This window comes from Scomber scombrus, chromosome 22, assembly GCF_963691925.1.
Source record: "Scomber scombrus chromosome 22, fScoSco1.1, whole genome shotgun sequence".
Taxonomy (NCBI): Eukaryota; Metazoa; Chordata; class Actinopteri; order Scombriformes; family Scombridae; genus Scomber; species Scomber scombrus.
The window spans coordinates 8181233-8198082 of record NC_084991.1 but is presented as its reverse complement, the minus strand read 5'-3'; the positions used below and the strand labels follow the sequence as shown (position 1 = coordinate 8198082).

The 16850-nt window shown below is 39.5% G+C and overlaps 1 protein-coding gene across 1 annotated transcript in view; it reads right to left on the bottom strand.

The window, feature by feature from the left end:
- LOC134004605 (proton myo-inositol cotransporter) overlaps nucleotides 1-16850 on the bottom strand; it is a 58913-nt gene that overhangs the window by 2300 nt on the left and 39763 nt on the right. Inside the window, exons 6-7 of the mRNA XM_062443942.1 lie at nucleotides 2883-3046; nucleotides 2655-2775 (exon numbers count right to left, since the gene is read on the bottom strand). Of these exons, the coding sequence (XP_062299926.1) occupies nucleotides 2655-2775; nucleotides 2883-3046 (285 nt within the window). The remainder of the gene's footprint in view (nucleotides 1-2654; nucleotides 2776-2882; nucleotides 3047-16850) is intronic.

The following is a 16850-nucleotide window of genomic DNA, read 5'->3' as shown; positions in this document are numbered from 1 at the left end:
TACTACATCACAAGAGACTGCACTCCACCCCCTCTAATTGAGACCTGCCTCATTACCCAAATTTAACAAATGTTTGGACAGTTCCACTTACAGGAAGTTATAAATCAAAATCAAGAGCCAAATCCAAATGGCATGGAATTCATCATCATTACATCTTTCTCATGTCTTGTCTGTCTCTGTTATGGCTTTTTAGAATAAAAGTACATCTTGTCATGTGCTACGGTAAATTACTTAGAGACAATTCATTAGAGACATGTGCATGTAAGAAGGTTTCAACTCTTTACATTTGGGAGAGAAGCACTGGAACACAATATGTTCTCCATGCAGCTTCATCAGGTTTGTTGCTGGTATGATCCCAGTGGAACTGCATGAAAATTATGTTTTGTTTCAAAGGTCTATTTGTTGTTTTTTTATTGTCTGCACCTTCCCTGTGGGCAAGGAACCTTGCACTAATTACACACTGAGGTCAACCAGACTAAAATAAAACCATATATTGGTACCTGAGGGAGACTAAAGTAAATAATGTAGAGAGAAATGGAACAGTTTAGCTTTAGCTAAGATTTAAATGATCCACAGGGTTATGTGAATGCTATTTACAAGACAGAAACTCATTATTACAGTAAACCTGATATGACATGAACACTAAATACTTTGGAGGATATGTCTTCTTTTTTTTTTGCCTTTTCAAAACCAAATGCTATGCAGTGTGTTTAGGTGCTCTAATCTCCGCTGTAAGCAGGAGACCAGCTAGTTAGCTGGTTAGCATGACCAGCTAACCAGTTTACAACCTACAATAGTTGTAAGAGCAGCTCTGTCTTTCTCTTTGTTATACTGGGGAGGTTTAATACATTGCATCATGTACTACTAGGACTAACTAGGTCTACTGCCACTTCCATTTCTTCTATATTTAAATTGATCATTAACTGGTGAGGGCACTCACTGCTTCAGCCTGGCACAATGTATGTATTTTTTAAGACCCCTTGTACAGGGATTGGAAGCATTTTGAAAGCAGGGTTACCATTTGGAAGCAATAAGAAGTGAGCTAGAGATAAAAATCTGCCAAATAGCTGTAGCTGTCGTTTCAGGCTAGGAATTAATAGCTTGCTTCTGTCTTACAGTACTTCACCTGAAATCAAAGTCATTGCTGCAAAAGTAAAAAAAGTTTTATACGTGTGCTGTGCGAGAATAGAAACCTCAACAGGCACAGAAAAAGTAACTATAAGAGGGGTATCGCTCAGAGAATGGTAAATTGTTCTTTCAAAAGGTATATTCAAGATATTTCTCTATCTTTGGATGGATAGTCGTCCCCAGTTGTGCGTCATTACCCGGGCAAGTAAACTAGTCAAACCCAATCAGGGGCTCCTTAGGAGTGCATCCTTAAATGGGACGTCCCAGTCATAATGAGAGTGAGAGGCCTGTGGTGGCTCTAGTGTTCTTATGATGGTGCCATGGTCAGTGAGGGGATGTGTGGGCTCATATGGAGCAAAGTGAACTCAATGAAGCCACTACAGTGTGGTAAAAGCACTCATCTCTTCCAATTACCACGGTGTTTGTGTTTATGTACAAATGTGGTGGCGTGCGTTATTGTGTGTGGGTGCTGGACAGGGAGTCCATTAGGCGTTGTTTGTTGCTATGATGAAAGACCATCGTTACACAGGAGTTTCATTTTGTGTCTGTGTAAGTGAGAGTAAATTGGGACAGAGAGGCATCTGATTTCTGCCTCACATGAAAACATACTAAGGCTGTCTGCCTCGCCGTGTGTCTGCTTGCCCCTTTGTCGCTAATGGAAACAATGAAGTGAACTGTAGCTGATTTAGTCCTAGAGTTTGGGTGATGAAAGTCACATAGAGATGAACAAAATTATTCACACTTTCTCTACCACACCTTTGTCTTTATGCGTGCAGGCACTAAATTTGATCCCATCTCTGAGCAGTCTACTGAAAATGAAAGAAATCTGGATTCATGAATGTGCAAAAAAAACTGCAATAACTCCAACACAGAAATCCTTTTTGGAGAGTTTTATCGTCTGAAGTGAGTATTTTCCCCCTGCACTCTGAGTTGATAATCTGACACTGTTAAAGCTGAGTGCTTACATAAAGAACAGAAGTGCTCTCAGGTGAAGAGAATGGTTCTTTCTCATGCTGATATCTATTATATTTCTGAAAAACATGGAATTCTGTGTTAAATTTATGTTATTTTTATGGGCAAATCTTGCTTGAGCACTGTGTGTTTTTGTCCATGTTTACCTGTACCTAAAGTGACATTAAGGGAATTATCTAGATCAGACTTTATACAGACCCAGTTGAACATAAAATCATTGCCCACTGAAACACTGTAAATATGTGTTTTCCCTCCTCATCTGTGGGGTGGAATTTAGAAATGGGACTGATCTCAGGGCTCAAATAAAGGTACGCTTTCACATTTACTCCCCCATATCATTTTCAGCAGTTTTTATTTTGATAGTCACATCAGGATACGTAGACAAATTGTGTTTTAACTGCCCAGTAATTTTTGCATATGCCTAGTAATGAAGGGATATGATAAATGGTCATTGTTTTGCAGCTGAAAAGCCATTTTTCTAGCAGTGGTGTGTCCATTGTGACTCTGTAATTGTTACCTAGAAAAATGGCTGAATTTTTGGCGTGTGTACTCACTGGTACTTGGAGCAAGTAGAGTTGGCCATGGAGGGGTCTAATGGGTGGAAGGTGACAGGAGGACTGTGCTGGGCTGACAGCAGAAAACCGACAGCCAAAAGACTCAAGCTCAGACATGTACCTGTCAAAGAAACCGACACATGACATGTAGAAATCACCATAAGGATCAGTGCATATTTCTCCCTGAAGTTGACATTCTGAGATGTCTTTTTGTTGTGCCTTACATACCTACGATACTGCCCAAGGTGAGCTTCCGGCGCCCCACTCTCTCCACCAACCACACTCCCAGCAGGGTAAACAGGAAGTTGGTGAGGGTGGTAAGTCCAGCCAGCCAAATCGCCAGCCTGTCATCTCGTATTCCAGACATCTGCAAGATGGTGGCGCTGTAGTACCTACAAGGCACAGAGACAGAAGAACATGAATGAGTAGCTGTTGTTGCAGGATTAACAACTTTTCCATTCTTACAGTGGAAAATAATCCCGTTCTATACCACATAAAGAGCCCATGAACAGCAACATTAAAGGATAACTTTCCATCAGTTATGATAAAACTGTACTGACACTGAGACATGGGAACACATCAGTTGTATAGGAACACTGTAAATAAATCAGATGAGGCAAGAAACACAAACTGTGATGTTGTAAAGAAGTCAAACAGTTTAGCCTTATTATTTAAAGGAATAGTTAAACATTTTGGGAAATAGGCTTAGGCTATTGTCTTTCAACCAATGGTTAAATGAGAATATCAATACCACTCTCATGTCTGTCCAGTAAATATGCAGCTGGAGGTAGCAGCTGGTTAGCTTGGCTTCGCATTAAGACTGGAAATGGGGAAATAGCTAGTCTGGTTCTGTCCAACGTTGACAAAATCCGCCTACCAGTTCCTCTAAACCTTCACACATAATATGTAATTCGTTTAATCCACACAAAAACCAGTAACAAGAAGCAATAACTTCCCAGTCTCTGTTTGTTGCCTGGCAACTGCTCCCAGACAAGAACTAGTCTGACATATAACCCCAAAACCAAATTGTGATTTTTACACCACCTTTTTTTGTGTACTGATTAAACAAACAAGGTATAACGTGTTATTCAGTGAGCTTTTGGGTTGAATTTTGTTATCTGCTGAATGTAAAGCAAATAAACACATTTCTCAAAATATCTAACTATTGGTTTAAACCACTATATTTTGAGGTAAAACTGAAAGTTAATGCACCAGAAAAAGTCAATAGTTATGCTTTGTTGCACAGGAGAACTGTGAGCACAAACACAGTAGTACAGTGGTAGAATGTTACAAATGATAAATGATACAGAAAAAAAACAGAATTATTCTTAAATGTAACTACTGCATATGTTTTGCAGTAAAAACAAAACCATTGAATACATGTATGTAAAATGAAAATATATAAACAAATGCAATTGCAAGACAAGTCAACAATACCACCACTTACGTCTCCTCTTGAGAGCCAACCATTCATCCACCAATCACAGCCTCTCTACTGGAGTACCAACCACTTAACAAGAGACAGATAACCGATCAGCTATAAATAGTCTCTCACCAGTCACTCTCAATGGCTCTTCCTCTTTCTCTCTGTCTGTTCTCATATAATTATACTGGCAACTCTACCACCATGTTGCTCCACGTAGGCAGATTACTCCAATCATCATCAACAAAGGCTCTAAAAAGGCTGCGGTCGACAATACAGACACCTGCATGGGGTCTAGTTCCCACCTATTGATATCATGAAACTAAGAGGGGAAATATGGAGAAGTATGCAGATGGTGGCTTCACACAAACACACACGTACACCTGCAGGGACTGCATTTAAAGTGTCATTAATGGAAATATGCACACAAACACATACAGTAGATAAGAATTCAAAAACCCTGAGAGAATGCAACACAAATACAGGGAAGGTAACACTCATTAACGGAAAAAAGACAAAATAAAAAGTCCCCAGCATTGTCTGCGTTGTCTGAGTCTCTACAGGCAGCTCAGAATTAGCATTCTGCTTTTCATCTCTTCAAAAGCATCGTTATCTCTCCGCTTTCTCCCTCTCTCTTGCTCTCTCTCTCTCTCTTTCCCAAAACAAAAGACATTCGATTGAGAGATTTGCATAATAACACTTTACTTTTCTGCCATGGTATCCAGTCAGACAGAACAGAAAAAGAAATGAGATGGCGTGAAAAGTCTTTTTAAGGAGTAAAAGTTTGTCAGGTAATAGAAATTACAGACACATTTATTATATATCTGTGGTCTTACATACATCAGTAAACACATGTGCTGTATAGGCACACACACACACACAAACTCAAGAAATGAGTTGGTTTTGGAGCAGCAGCGGGATTAAAAGCACTATTTCTGTTCTCAACACTACAGCCTGCTGTGTTCCATCTCCAGCCCTGCTTCTTACTGATTACACTGCAGACACACACACAAATATATGCACACACAAAACATTATGTTCTGACTAAAAACTACTGTGAATAACAGCCTGCAGACAAAAAAATGACATTTTTTTCAGAAAGTGCCAAGAAGTGCCAAGAAGTGTATATTGTGTTAAATGTTAAAAGCATCTCAGAAAGTCTAATTTCTAATGACAGTTATTATCCATCCTCAGGACCCTCGTGTGCTCAAAGTCTTCCTGTGAAAAGTCTTATTCTAGTAACAGGTAACAGGTGTAGGCAGTAATGAAGAGATGACTGAACGGCTGTGAGCTGGAGAGAGGGAAGTAACACCTTGAGAAAAACACAGAGTTTCAAACCAGTCGGTGCTAATTAATTTTGTCTCCTTGCAAATCTGCAAAGTGCATTAGCTTTGTGCTTATTTAACACTCGTCATCTCCCAGCGTCAGGGGAAAGAATACTCTGAGACATTTTTGGGACAAGAGATCAGAGCATTAAGTGCTGCTGCAGCATAGTCTAGTGGAAATTTCCCCCTGGAGGTAAATGCATTATTTTGATGGGTACACGTAGAGAAGTGTTGTTATTTACTTTGTTGAGCTATTAAAAGTCTTTCAAATTACATATATTAATGTCTGGGAGATAGTTGGAGTGGTGGAAGAAGTACTTAGATCCTTTACTTAGTAAAAGTACTAATACAGCAATGTAAAAATACTCCATTACAAGTAAAATTCCTGCATGAAAAATAAGTATTAGCAGCAAAATGTACTCATGCATTGCAGTAGAAGTAGGGGTTTGGTCCCTCTGACTGATATATTATTATATATGACATCATTTGATTATTAATAGTGAAGCATCAGTGTGTAAGCAGCATGTTACTGTTGAAGCTGCTGGAGGTGGAGCTAGTTTCAACCACTTTATAAAGTACTTTATAATTTTTACATATATAAAATCAAAGTTCTGATACAAAAATTGTTTTCAGTTTTTGGATTTTTCCTCTAATTAAATAGCATCTCTAATAAATAGCATGAAGTTCCACCAGTTATTTTATTGTAAGGTATTCATTCTGAATCACAATAACGGTTCTTTTCTGTTCTTTTAAACTGAAACCAGTCATTATATTACCATAATATGGTATTATGCATGATTATTACTACTTTTTCCCCCAGCTTGCACAGGACAGGTTTCAGCTGTCACCTCTGATAGAAAAAGTGACACCTCTCAGTCTGAAATCCCCACAACTTGTCAACTACTAACACACATCAGGGAGAAACCTCCCAGGCAGTGAAACAAGATGTGGATGAAACTCTCTGGAGGTAGTTCCAGATGCCTGATAAAGTGTCCATATACAATATATAAATAGAGCAGTCTCTTGCTGTACATGCTTTAAAAAAAGCTCCATTATCCACAAGAACTGTGAGTGGAAGAGAAAGGCAACATCTTTCATCAAACGGTCACATTTTTGTTCACAATGGGAATTGGTTTTAATAAGAGGTAGTCAGAGGGGTGTCAGAAGGGGGTCAGAAGGGAGACAGGACTGGATTTGGTCCAATTACCTGCACTTTTGGGACCTGCAGTGAGTAAAGCTGAACTGTTGCTGTCCTACAGAGATTTCAAAAACCACACAAAAATGGGAAAAAAATGCTGAAATAGAAGCCATTCTCCTGTGCCTTTACTTTACTTCTGAAGGTCTGTCGGTACCTAATTTTCCTTTTATTTTTTACAGAATGGTCCTTTATTGCAGCTCCTGAGACTCAGATCTTTTCATTCTGAAGAAATTATGACTTCATTTCAGTTCTTTCACTGCAGATGAAAGTAATCAGTCATCAGCTGCTGTGGTTGGGTTGGAGGGAAGTCATAGAAAAGAATGACACTGTTACACAGTTACAACTGCAAATAATTGAGTAGCCACATATTTCATTTTTTATTTTAAACTTGAAGTGTAAAATTGCTCTCAATAAAAGAAATTATTATCCAGAGGCATTTATAGGAAGAATTAGGAAGAATAATAACATGTGCAAACACTACTAATATCCCATGAAGACCTTTGGATTAGTAGGACCTAAAAATAGTGTTCATCTTCACTTGTGCAAACCAAAAGCATACATAAAGGGTTGTAGGGAGCTCACACTCCTCGTGCTACTCAGCCTTTCTGTCTCACACACACACACACACACACACACATACAGACACACCCATTGCCTTTTACATAAGAGACCCCGCAGAGTGTCGGTGAGAAGCAAAACAACAGAAGGTGTGATCTGGGCCCTGACCCCGGTCTGAAAATGGAAACACGGATCCACACGCCTGTCACGCTTCGATTCGAAACCTCTCATTCAGCACGTTAGAAGAGGGTGACAACACAGACGCCAGAAAGACAGATGAAGCAGAGAGACAGGAAGACGAGAAGAAGACGGAGGGAACGAGGGGAGCGAGATGGGAGTGATAGCCGCGGGGAGCAAACGGGGGAAGCGAGTGAGAAGTGGAAGAGAAAATAGGCACACAACCGAACACCTTTTTGAACCCGTTTTCTTTCTTGCATCACATGTCAACACCTTGTCAGGTAGTCATTTACACCTATCAGCAGCTAAAAGTGGAATAAATCACATCCCTGAAAGTAGACTCCAGACAAATATTGTGTCAGTTTTAGAGGTGGTTGGTTAGACTGTCAATTTACTTCTGTCAATGTCTATATTACATTTCTACAAAAAACAGAAGTATGATTCACAGTGGAGATACAGAAGAAGAGTAAAAAAGACTTCAAATGAATACAGATTTTGATGTAAGTAATATGAAAATGAAATTTGCTGTTATTACTGAAATGCAAACAGATAATACATATAAGTTTAATTTGAGTCTTCCTTCTTCATGCTTTCAATTTCTCCTCACTCTTCTTCCCATTTAACATGGGTGGTGGTGCCAGAACGCCACTGACTCATGGTTGACATTTACTGACAGATTACTGGATCGTCTTGGAGGCTGTTGACTCTTGGGAGTACACGACATGTGGTCTTGAAAGGACTGCTTTGCATGATTTAAATGTAACACTTTCCCAAGCAGCTCAGAAGTTTCGAGCACAACAACACTTTTCCAGACAGCAACTGGTTGAGCACATTTTCAGTTCTTCTGCTGTTTTTTCTTCATTAATACTTTCAAAAACAGCTCTTAAATTGACATGTTTATCATAACCTTGTGAATTACCTCATGCGGCAAATGACGAATGTCCTCTTTAAAAGGGACAAAAGTGAGATTTGGATTGCATTGTCGTACCGCTCCAAGCCGCATGGTAAAATTCATTTGCACATTCTCATGAAATAAGTGATGCTGGAAGCTCCATCATATACAGTAGCCTAGCACTGTTGCTACATAACCTTTTACCACCCACTGTTCTGCTCACTATACGCAGGATACTAGCGCTATGTTGAAGTTTAAGTAAACTGCTACTACTACAGTGTTCACATGACTTGAATATTAGCATGTCTGAATAATGAGTCTTTCCTCTTTGGTCATAGTGGTCAATTAAGAAAATACCCTGCCATAAAAATGATGTACAGTCCATGACAGACAATACAACGGAAACCTTAAAACCTAAAAAAAATGGTGTCTTTTAAGTTAAAAGCACTCCGGCAGTCAGTAAAATGTCATAAATCCCTTAATTGAAGGGATGGAACTAAAGTCTATTTATCTTGTGCTCATATAAAAGCTTTTTTCATTTGGCCTCTCCAGTTCACTCTGTTCCTGTAAGTATTGGCACACTCAAGACCCACAGTTTGCAATTCCTGAACGGTGCAAATTTGCATGTCAGAAGTAACCAAAGTTGAACTCTATGTCTAGAACTCTAGTTTGAAAGTGTGAATGAGAAACTACAGGGAATGTTTCCTTTGCAATAGGACTGAATCATCTAACAGAGTGCTACTTATTGACAGAGAGCTGATCTAATTATGTAACTTAATAGTATGGATTTAGAGGGAGACAGAGGCAAAGGGAGGGATCAACTATAAGGCCTCAGAGAGAGAGGAAGACTGAGTGAGCAAACAAGTGCGAGTGTCTGTGTGTGATTGGGAAAGTAGTGAGAGTGGGTGCAAATGAACGAGCGAGCGAGCGCTTTGCGAGTGAGTGACCGACTCACTGAGTAAGAGAGTATGTGACGAGGTGTGAGGAAGGAAGTGAGAAAAGGATCGAAAGGCAAGAAGGAGAATGAATGGTTGAAAATAGAGTAGAAGAGATGTGGGTGTGAAAACAAGAACAAATGGACAGACAGGAAAAGATATGGGGAGAGAGAGACAGAGATAGTGTGTGAGAGAGAGATGGAGATTCTCTTGGGAACTGGCCTATTTTACAAATGAATGCATACGAATGCCGAGCTGCGTCACATTTTATCCTCTGGAACCAAAAAAAAAGAAAACGCTCAGCTCAAATAGGTACGATGCAGATTAGATGTTCTGATTCAAAACTGCACACACACACACACACACACACACACAAACATATGAGCATCAGGTGTAACATCAGCAGAGGTCTATTATCAGCACAGAAGGAAAATACGCTGTGCTTTGTCTGGATGACCCCCCATGAGGTGACAAAATGGCCACATGTGTCACGCATACAGCAGTAACACTTAACAGCATATTTACAGCAACCAAAGCTAGACTTGTTTAATCTCTCTTTTGGATTTAACTTCTTTCGCTGTTGTTTTTTTGCAAATGGGGAGGTATACAAAGGTCTATGTAGGATTAAGTAATGAAATGTCACACACAATTAATCATTACAAAAATGACGATATTAAGGGATATATTGAATTTAAAGGATCTGAACACCAATGCTGCACACACAAAGGTGATTCCACTTATTTCAAAGGGGGACTCCAGCTACTTTACCCATCAAAGTTTGTTCTCAGGTGTAAAAGAGTACTTTTAAGTCTTTTGTGGGTCCAGTGCTGCATAAAGTCTGATAAACTACCCCAAGTGATGTCACTTCAGGCTGATGACTACAAGTTTGAAAATGAACAAAATCTCTAGGTATGGAGGTAGACAGTAGTGAGGTAAGCAGATCTCTGTAGCCCGCTCCTCACCTCTGCCTGAGGTTAGCGGATTGAAGTTACATTAGTCTCTACTAACATAACACACCAGAATCAGTACAGAGGACTGAATGGCTTTGAGTTGCATTGTGGGTAATGTAGGCATTGAGTTTTGACAGAGCCTGCATGATCACACAAGTATTTAAAATGGCGTTTGAGGTGAAATTAATTTGGAAAATGGATTTCTGAAGTCGATTTTCATAGAGGTCTAATTATTATCCACATATGAAGGGTGTGTATCAGCATACAGTATTTTTTTGTTTCGACAGAGTGTCTTTAAACAGTTTTTGAAGACATTTTTTAAGTTAGCTAAAAATGTAGTCCAGTCAAGTTGGAGATTCGGGCGAATGAGAATATATTTGATATAATTGACTTCTCTTTTACTCTGAATACACCCATGCTCAGGCTGGAGTTATGAAGAGCAGAGCAAAATAAGTGACTACAACCTGTGTGGGTGAACATAAAATGAGCATCTGTCTTTCAGGCCAGTCTATGTTTAGCAGATAGATCTCCTTGTTATGCATAGCTTTCTGTATCACACAAGACGTGCCCATTTCTGTATTTGCTTAACCGTGTATTATACAAATTGTATTATATCACCTAGAGAACAAATATGCTTCACAAATGACATCTTGCTGTGTGTTAAGTAAATGATATGTTTGTGTTAAAGTGAGGATCTCTGTGTGCATTTTATTAGATGGAAAATTTGAATATTGTTTTTCTCATTTAAGAGGTCTGGCTGTGACTCCATTGGAGATATGGGGGAGGTTGGCATGATTAAGCTGCTTAAGCACGCTTGAAAACATACAAACACACACAGACACACTTTAAAAAACAAGATTTTGGCATTTCTCTCAACATGTTCACAAAAAAACACATAACAGAGTGGGCTCTGCCAGATCCTTGTGAGCCTGCCAGCAGAGTGACCATGTAAAACTGGCGTTTCAGGACAATTCCAACATGACATTTGTCAGTGAGACCATCTGGCGTGTGTCAACGAAAAAATGCCTGAAACTGATTCAAACAAGCACTCATATCATATCTTTTTCTCTTTTTTTTAAATGCATACTACAAAACACACGCTTGGTTTCTCTGGGATTTTTATAAGTTGGCAAACAAACATTCAATATGTATCTCTATGATCTCCAGGATTTGTTGTTCCAGGATAGCATACAATGTTGACCAAGTTGCTCCCAGGTGTTAGCTTATGCTGGTTAAAAAGAAGGAAATACACAAAAGCTACTTCTAACAGGTCGACAAGACAAAAAATGGGCGAACTAATGTACTAACCCTTAGAACAGACAGAGAAAATTATAAGCTACCTACGCTAGAAAACAAGACAACTAATATTAGAATCTATCCATGATAACGTTAGCTAACAATGTTTCCTTAGTTTAATGCTAACCATCCAAGGAAGCTAACAACTTGACATAACTATAGGCCCTACTTCATTAATGCACACAAAATCAAGGACTTAACTTATCAGGGTTTTGTATGTAACATCTTAAACACTTGATAGAAGCTCACTGCAACTGTATATTTTCACATCTATAAAATGTGTCCCATTGCATTGTGGAATTGTTAATGGAGAGTAGCAGTGAGTAGTGTAGCTAGCAATACTTTTTTCATTCTATTGTGGACATTTTTGATGGTACTACACAGTATTGCAGATACATTTTACATTCACAATACAGACACAATTAAATCAAAGTAAATGTACGGCACTATATAGAAAATAGGTTGTAATTTCGAACACATCCTTGAACTTTTTCCCCATTAGGTTACATCTTATTTCCTTTCTGAACATTTGCAGATGATCAATGGGGTTGATGCTAAGGCCTGATATGACTCATGATAATAATATTTAAAAATATCCCATAAGATATGAAAAATAAGTCAGTACACTGAAAAACATGGATATCAAGACTTATAGGGGAATATGTCTGTAGGATAGCTTGTTTAAGTCTATACAATGGTCTTTGTCACCTTGTTGATAGGCTGCGTAATAAACTGCTCTTTTTTGCCAGTGAATTTTTTCTTTTTGTGGTATCTCAACTACATGCACCTGATACTTCTTAAAAAGCTTGGATTCAAGGGCCCTGATGTTGTCACAGACAAACTGTATCAAAGAAACAGCAAAAAACATCACTGCACAGACTGAGAGAACACAGGATTTTTCTTCCACCGCTCCTGTACACAATATTTCTTGTCCCTTTTTCTAACTCCATTTATAAATCTGTCATACCCTCCCCTCCCTCTGCTTGTCATCTGCCTTGACCCCCATCCTACCACCACCACTACACACCTTCCTCCCCCTCATCACCATCACTGTCATCTCTCCCCCTGCCCTCTTCTTATTCTTTACTCTGTCCTACCCTATCTGTCTCAATTTCCTCCACTCTCATGCTCAATCCATCTTCGCTCACCACACTGTCAACATTGTCTACTGACCCGCCCTGACAAGATGCTGTACACATGCAAACACACACACACACACACACACACACACACACAAACACACACACACACACACACACACAAAGCAGTCCCCACCAGCCAACGGTGACCTTTACATGCTAGATTATGTTGCTAATTGAATCAAAATGATCTAGTATATAATAGGAAGCTATGATATCTAATTTGACCCACTGCTGTGCCACATTGTTCCGCATTTATAACTGAACATGGAGGGAAAGGTGGATAAACAAGAAGAAAAGAGAGAAAAGAAAAGAGAAAACCCAACAGTGCCATCCCTGAATGTATCCATCTATTCATCTGCCTAATCTATATACACCACATCCAGGCAGAAAGAGAGGCAGACCATCGCCTGACACTTCTTTGGTTCCTGAGAGATGTATTATTGACAAATACATCTTTCATCACACAGGCTTCTCTGACAGGCCTCAGCGTGTGTGAGTTTATGACTGATATGTGTGAGTTTGTGAGTGTGTGTGAGGGCAGGGAGGTTATTCACATAACAAGCAGAGAGAGATGGTGCCAGACATGTGAGTTTGAATATACGTTGCAAAAATAAATAGCCCGTGTGTAACCATGAGCACTCTCAGCTGTCATACCTGTCATACTCAATATATAATGTCTATACGGTCACTAGACATCCTATAATGTGATGGGACCAACACATCCCCCTGCCAGTCCCACTGTTTTTACAGTTATTTAACCTGATGATGGTCATATGATTTAATGTACCCACATTGTCAACCAACATTAGCGCAGCTCTCCTGTCGCCTGTGTGTGGATTTGGGCATTTCATCTTATCAGATGTTTGCTATGATTATCTCTGCAGTCAGTGTTTCAGTGTGTGTTTTACTGTCACTGTGAGGAATTTGGTTGACACTTATCTGAACTTGCTTGCATAAATGCCATCATTAGTGGCACACTGCCACCACTGAGAAAACTCATTTTCATGCACGCATGTGATGTGGACTTGTGCCAAATGTAATTTGCACGTACAGTATGTGACTAAACAAGCACTGATCACCTATAAAGCATATATGAGTGAAAGAGCTGATAGCAGCAGTCTGCCCCAACCTAAAAAAAATATGGTCACAGGAATATTATAAAGCACTTAAAGCTTGGAAATTTTCTGCCGTTTTATTTAAAATGTAGGATTACAAGTACATTATAAGTATAAGACTGAAAAAAGATTTAGCTACTGTATGTGATACTGTATGATGAGTGACCACTGGAATCACACTACTGCCATGAAAGTGGCCTGGCTGTAACATGCCCTTACTCTGCTTAACAGCCCCTCTTTCACAATTTTCTCTCTCTGTCAGTCTGCCACACTCTCTATATACCTCCTCTCCCTTTCAGTGCACCTGAGCCACCCAATTAATGAACTACTCTGAACTCGAAACACAGAAATGTTGAGTTTTTAAAAATGCACTGAACAGCAATGAATGTATTCCAGATCTCATAATAATTCAATATCCGTGACGCTGTTCTGTAAAGAAAGGCAGAGTCTGCCTGTCTGTCTGCCTCCACTGTCATATTAATTGAATTCATGTTGAAGTGAATAAATTCCTCTGAGATCACAGCAACCTATCAGGAGTTTTCCAATTATCTGTAAGTGTATCCCACAGACATACAAATATTTCTAAAACGCAGCAATTATCTCTTTAATGAGTCAGACCTGAAAGAAATTTTTTTACCAACTATACTGAATGACAGAGGAGAATAATGGGAATATCTCTTCATTTATTCATTTCCATGGGGATTTGTGAAATTCAAAAAGGTAAGCAGGCTGTCTTAACTACTCATTTTAGCAGTTCAATTTTAAATTTCATTGCTTTACTGAACACTAGGAGGACTTAGGTTTTGAAAAAATAAACTTTTATTTGGAAATTCACTGAAAGGAGGACATTGAGGGGAAACAATGTGCTAATATGGACTTGACTATACCCATGGTGTGAGTTAATTTGACTCAAGAAGAAAAGAAAAGCCCTGTGAAGTCCATCAATCCGTTCCTGTCAAACTCCCAACTCAACTCAAGAGAGCGGAGTGACAGACAATATGTGCTTTTTTGTTTCCAGTCTGCCAGCTTCTCTCACTGCCCTTCTCTGTCTTTCTCTGTGCCAACCTGGTGGTTTAATCAGGGAAAGCAGCTGGGGACAGAGAGACTTGGCTGATTTACTGGCTCCCCAAACCTCCTTTATATTTCATCGGCTAATGGGGCTAGCCAGGCAGCTTCGCATGGGAACAAAAAGACAGGTGGTAGATAGACAGGTTGGCAAAGTAGTCTATGTGGAGTTTAGTACACAGGGTGAGTGACAGCAATGCTGGACAAAACAGACACAGGCCCTAAAAGTACACTTCATTTTATCAATGTTAACACTAGATCAATATTTTACATCAGAACATTAATGAACCAAGCTGGATATCAGGTTCTGAGTGGACACGTGGTTGTGTAAAATTGGTCTCTTATATAATTATCATGGAAATCAAACCAATTCTACTGACTAATAAAAATACGTAGCTGGAGTCCATACAGCAAATCCAATCTTGCATAAAGCAATAATGAGGTCATAGGCAGATGGTCACACTGAGCCTGATAGCATCCTGCTACACAACACAAGAGCCACAGAGTCTAAACAACAACCCGCATCAGCCTTATCCTTCGTATTTAACATATAAACATGAACACAGATCTTGTCCTGCCTCTTAGCTTGTTGAATGAAACATTTGCCGGGGAAAAGTGCACCGCACTCTCACGTCAGTTAGCTGGCTTAATAGCTAATTAGCTGCTCAGCTGCAGCTCATTAAACAGCATGTAAATGTACCTCCAAATGTCACCTAGGACCCGTTAGATTCTGGTCTCTGCCGCTCTTCAAATTCCCTGTTAGAAACATTTACTTGTGTAGTATCTAGCAGTTTGTACTTGTCTCAGTCAGAACTCCAATAAATTAAATCTTTTTTGTCTGCACACACAATGTCCATAGTTTGTTCTTACATTAGCGACCATTTATTGTATGTTAATTTTTACTTTGCATTGTGGGATAAAGGGTTAATTCCTTCTCAAAAGACATTCAGTAAAAACAGCAAACATGCAATAGTTGACTACACAGTATCAAGTGAACAGTGTTGGACACAAGCAGCCCTGCACACATGTAACTCATCCCCTCATCAGTCCTGACCTGCTCCCTGCCTCCACAGCTGTAGCTCATCATCCATTATTGTCCTGGGTCATTGGGCATTGTGTGAGTTTACCAGGTTTTTTTGTTGTTGTTACTCGCCTTGCTTTTATCTGTCTTTTGCAGCCTGTACTAGAGAGAGAAGAACCTCAGAGAGGCCAATAAAATCATAAATCCCCACTCAATCTGCAGTTTTGGGTTGTGAATCTAGAAAGACATGGGTACAATTTTATTTCTAGTTTGTACTACTTTTAATAATAACCAAGCTAATCAAACAAACTACACAAAATTAAACATTATTGTCAGCAAGACAAAGTACTTCATGTCAGTTTTAGTTCCCTACATTGGGTAATCTTGCAAATAAAAGGGCAATCAGATTTCAATTTGTAATCTGGAGACACATTTTAATGCCAGGTGTAAACACAATGCAATCTTGACACCATCTTGATTGAAGATGTATCAGTACTCTGTGTAAATGGGTCAGTGCTGACACAGATAAACTAGCAGGCAGACCTTTTCAGAGAGGCTGGAAATCAGTCAGACAGACTGGCAGAGAGACAGAAAGATGGATAGATGGGGGACAGAGCTGTGAGAGATTTAGTCTCCCCCCTCTGCTGTTCATACTGTTGGCAGAAGGATGAAGATGAATATACAGTAAAAGAGGCAGACAGTCAATAGAGAAACACTCAGTGAGAGACAGAAACAGAAGAGATATGAAGAGGATTTGTGACAAATCCAGTGTCACCTCTGCTAGCCACATCTTCTTTGTCATCCTTTCCCCTCACGTCTCTATCCATTCAGATCTCAACATAGTTTTAGTTACTTACCACACATATCCACATGAGCGCACATACATCACACACACACACATACGTCACAGGCAGTCTCGCAGGTGCACATGCGCACACAACAAAGTCCATAGTGTCACATCTCATGCATTGAATCAGACACGCGTACAAACACGCCCGTACGAGCACACACTTATACTATTGCTCTCACCTCCGATGGTTACTAAGCAACAGCACATATCCACAGATTGTTTACAGAGTCTGTAATATAGTCAATCTCA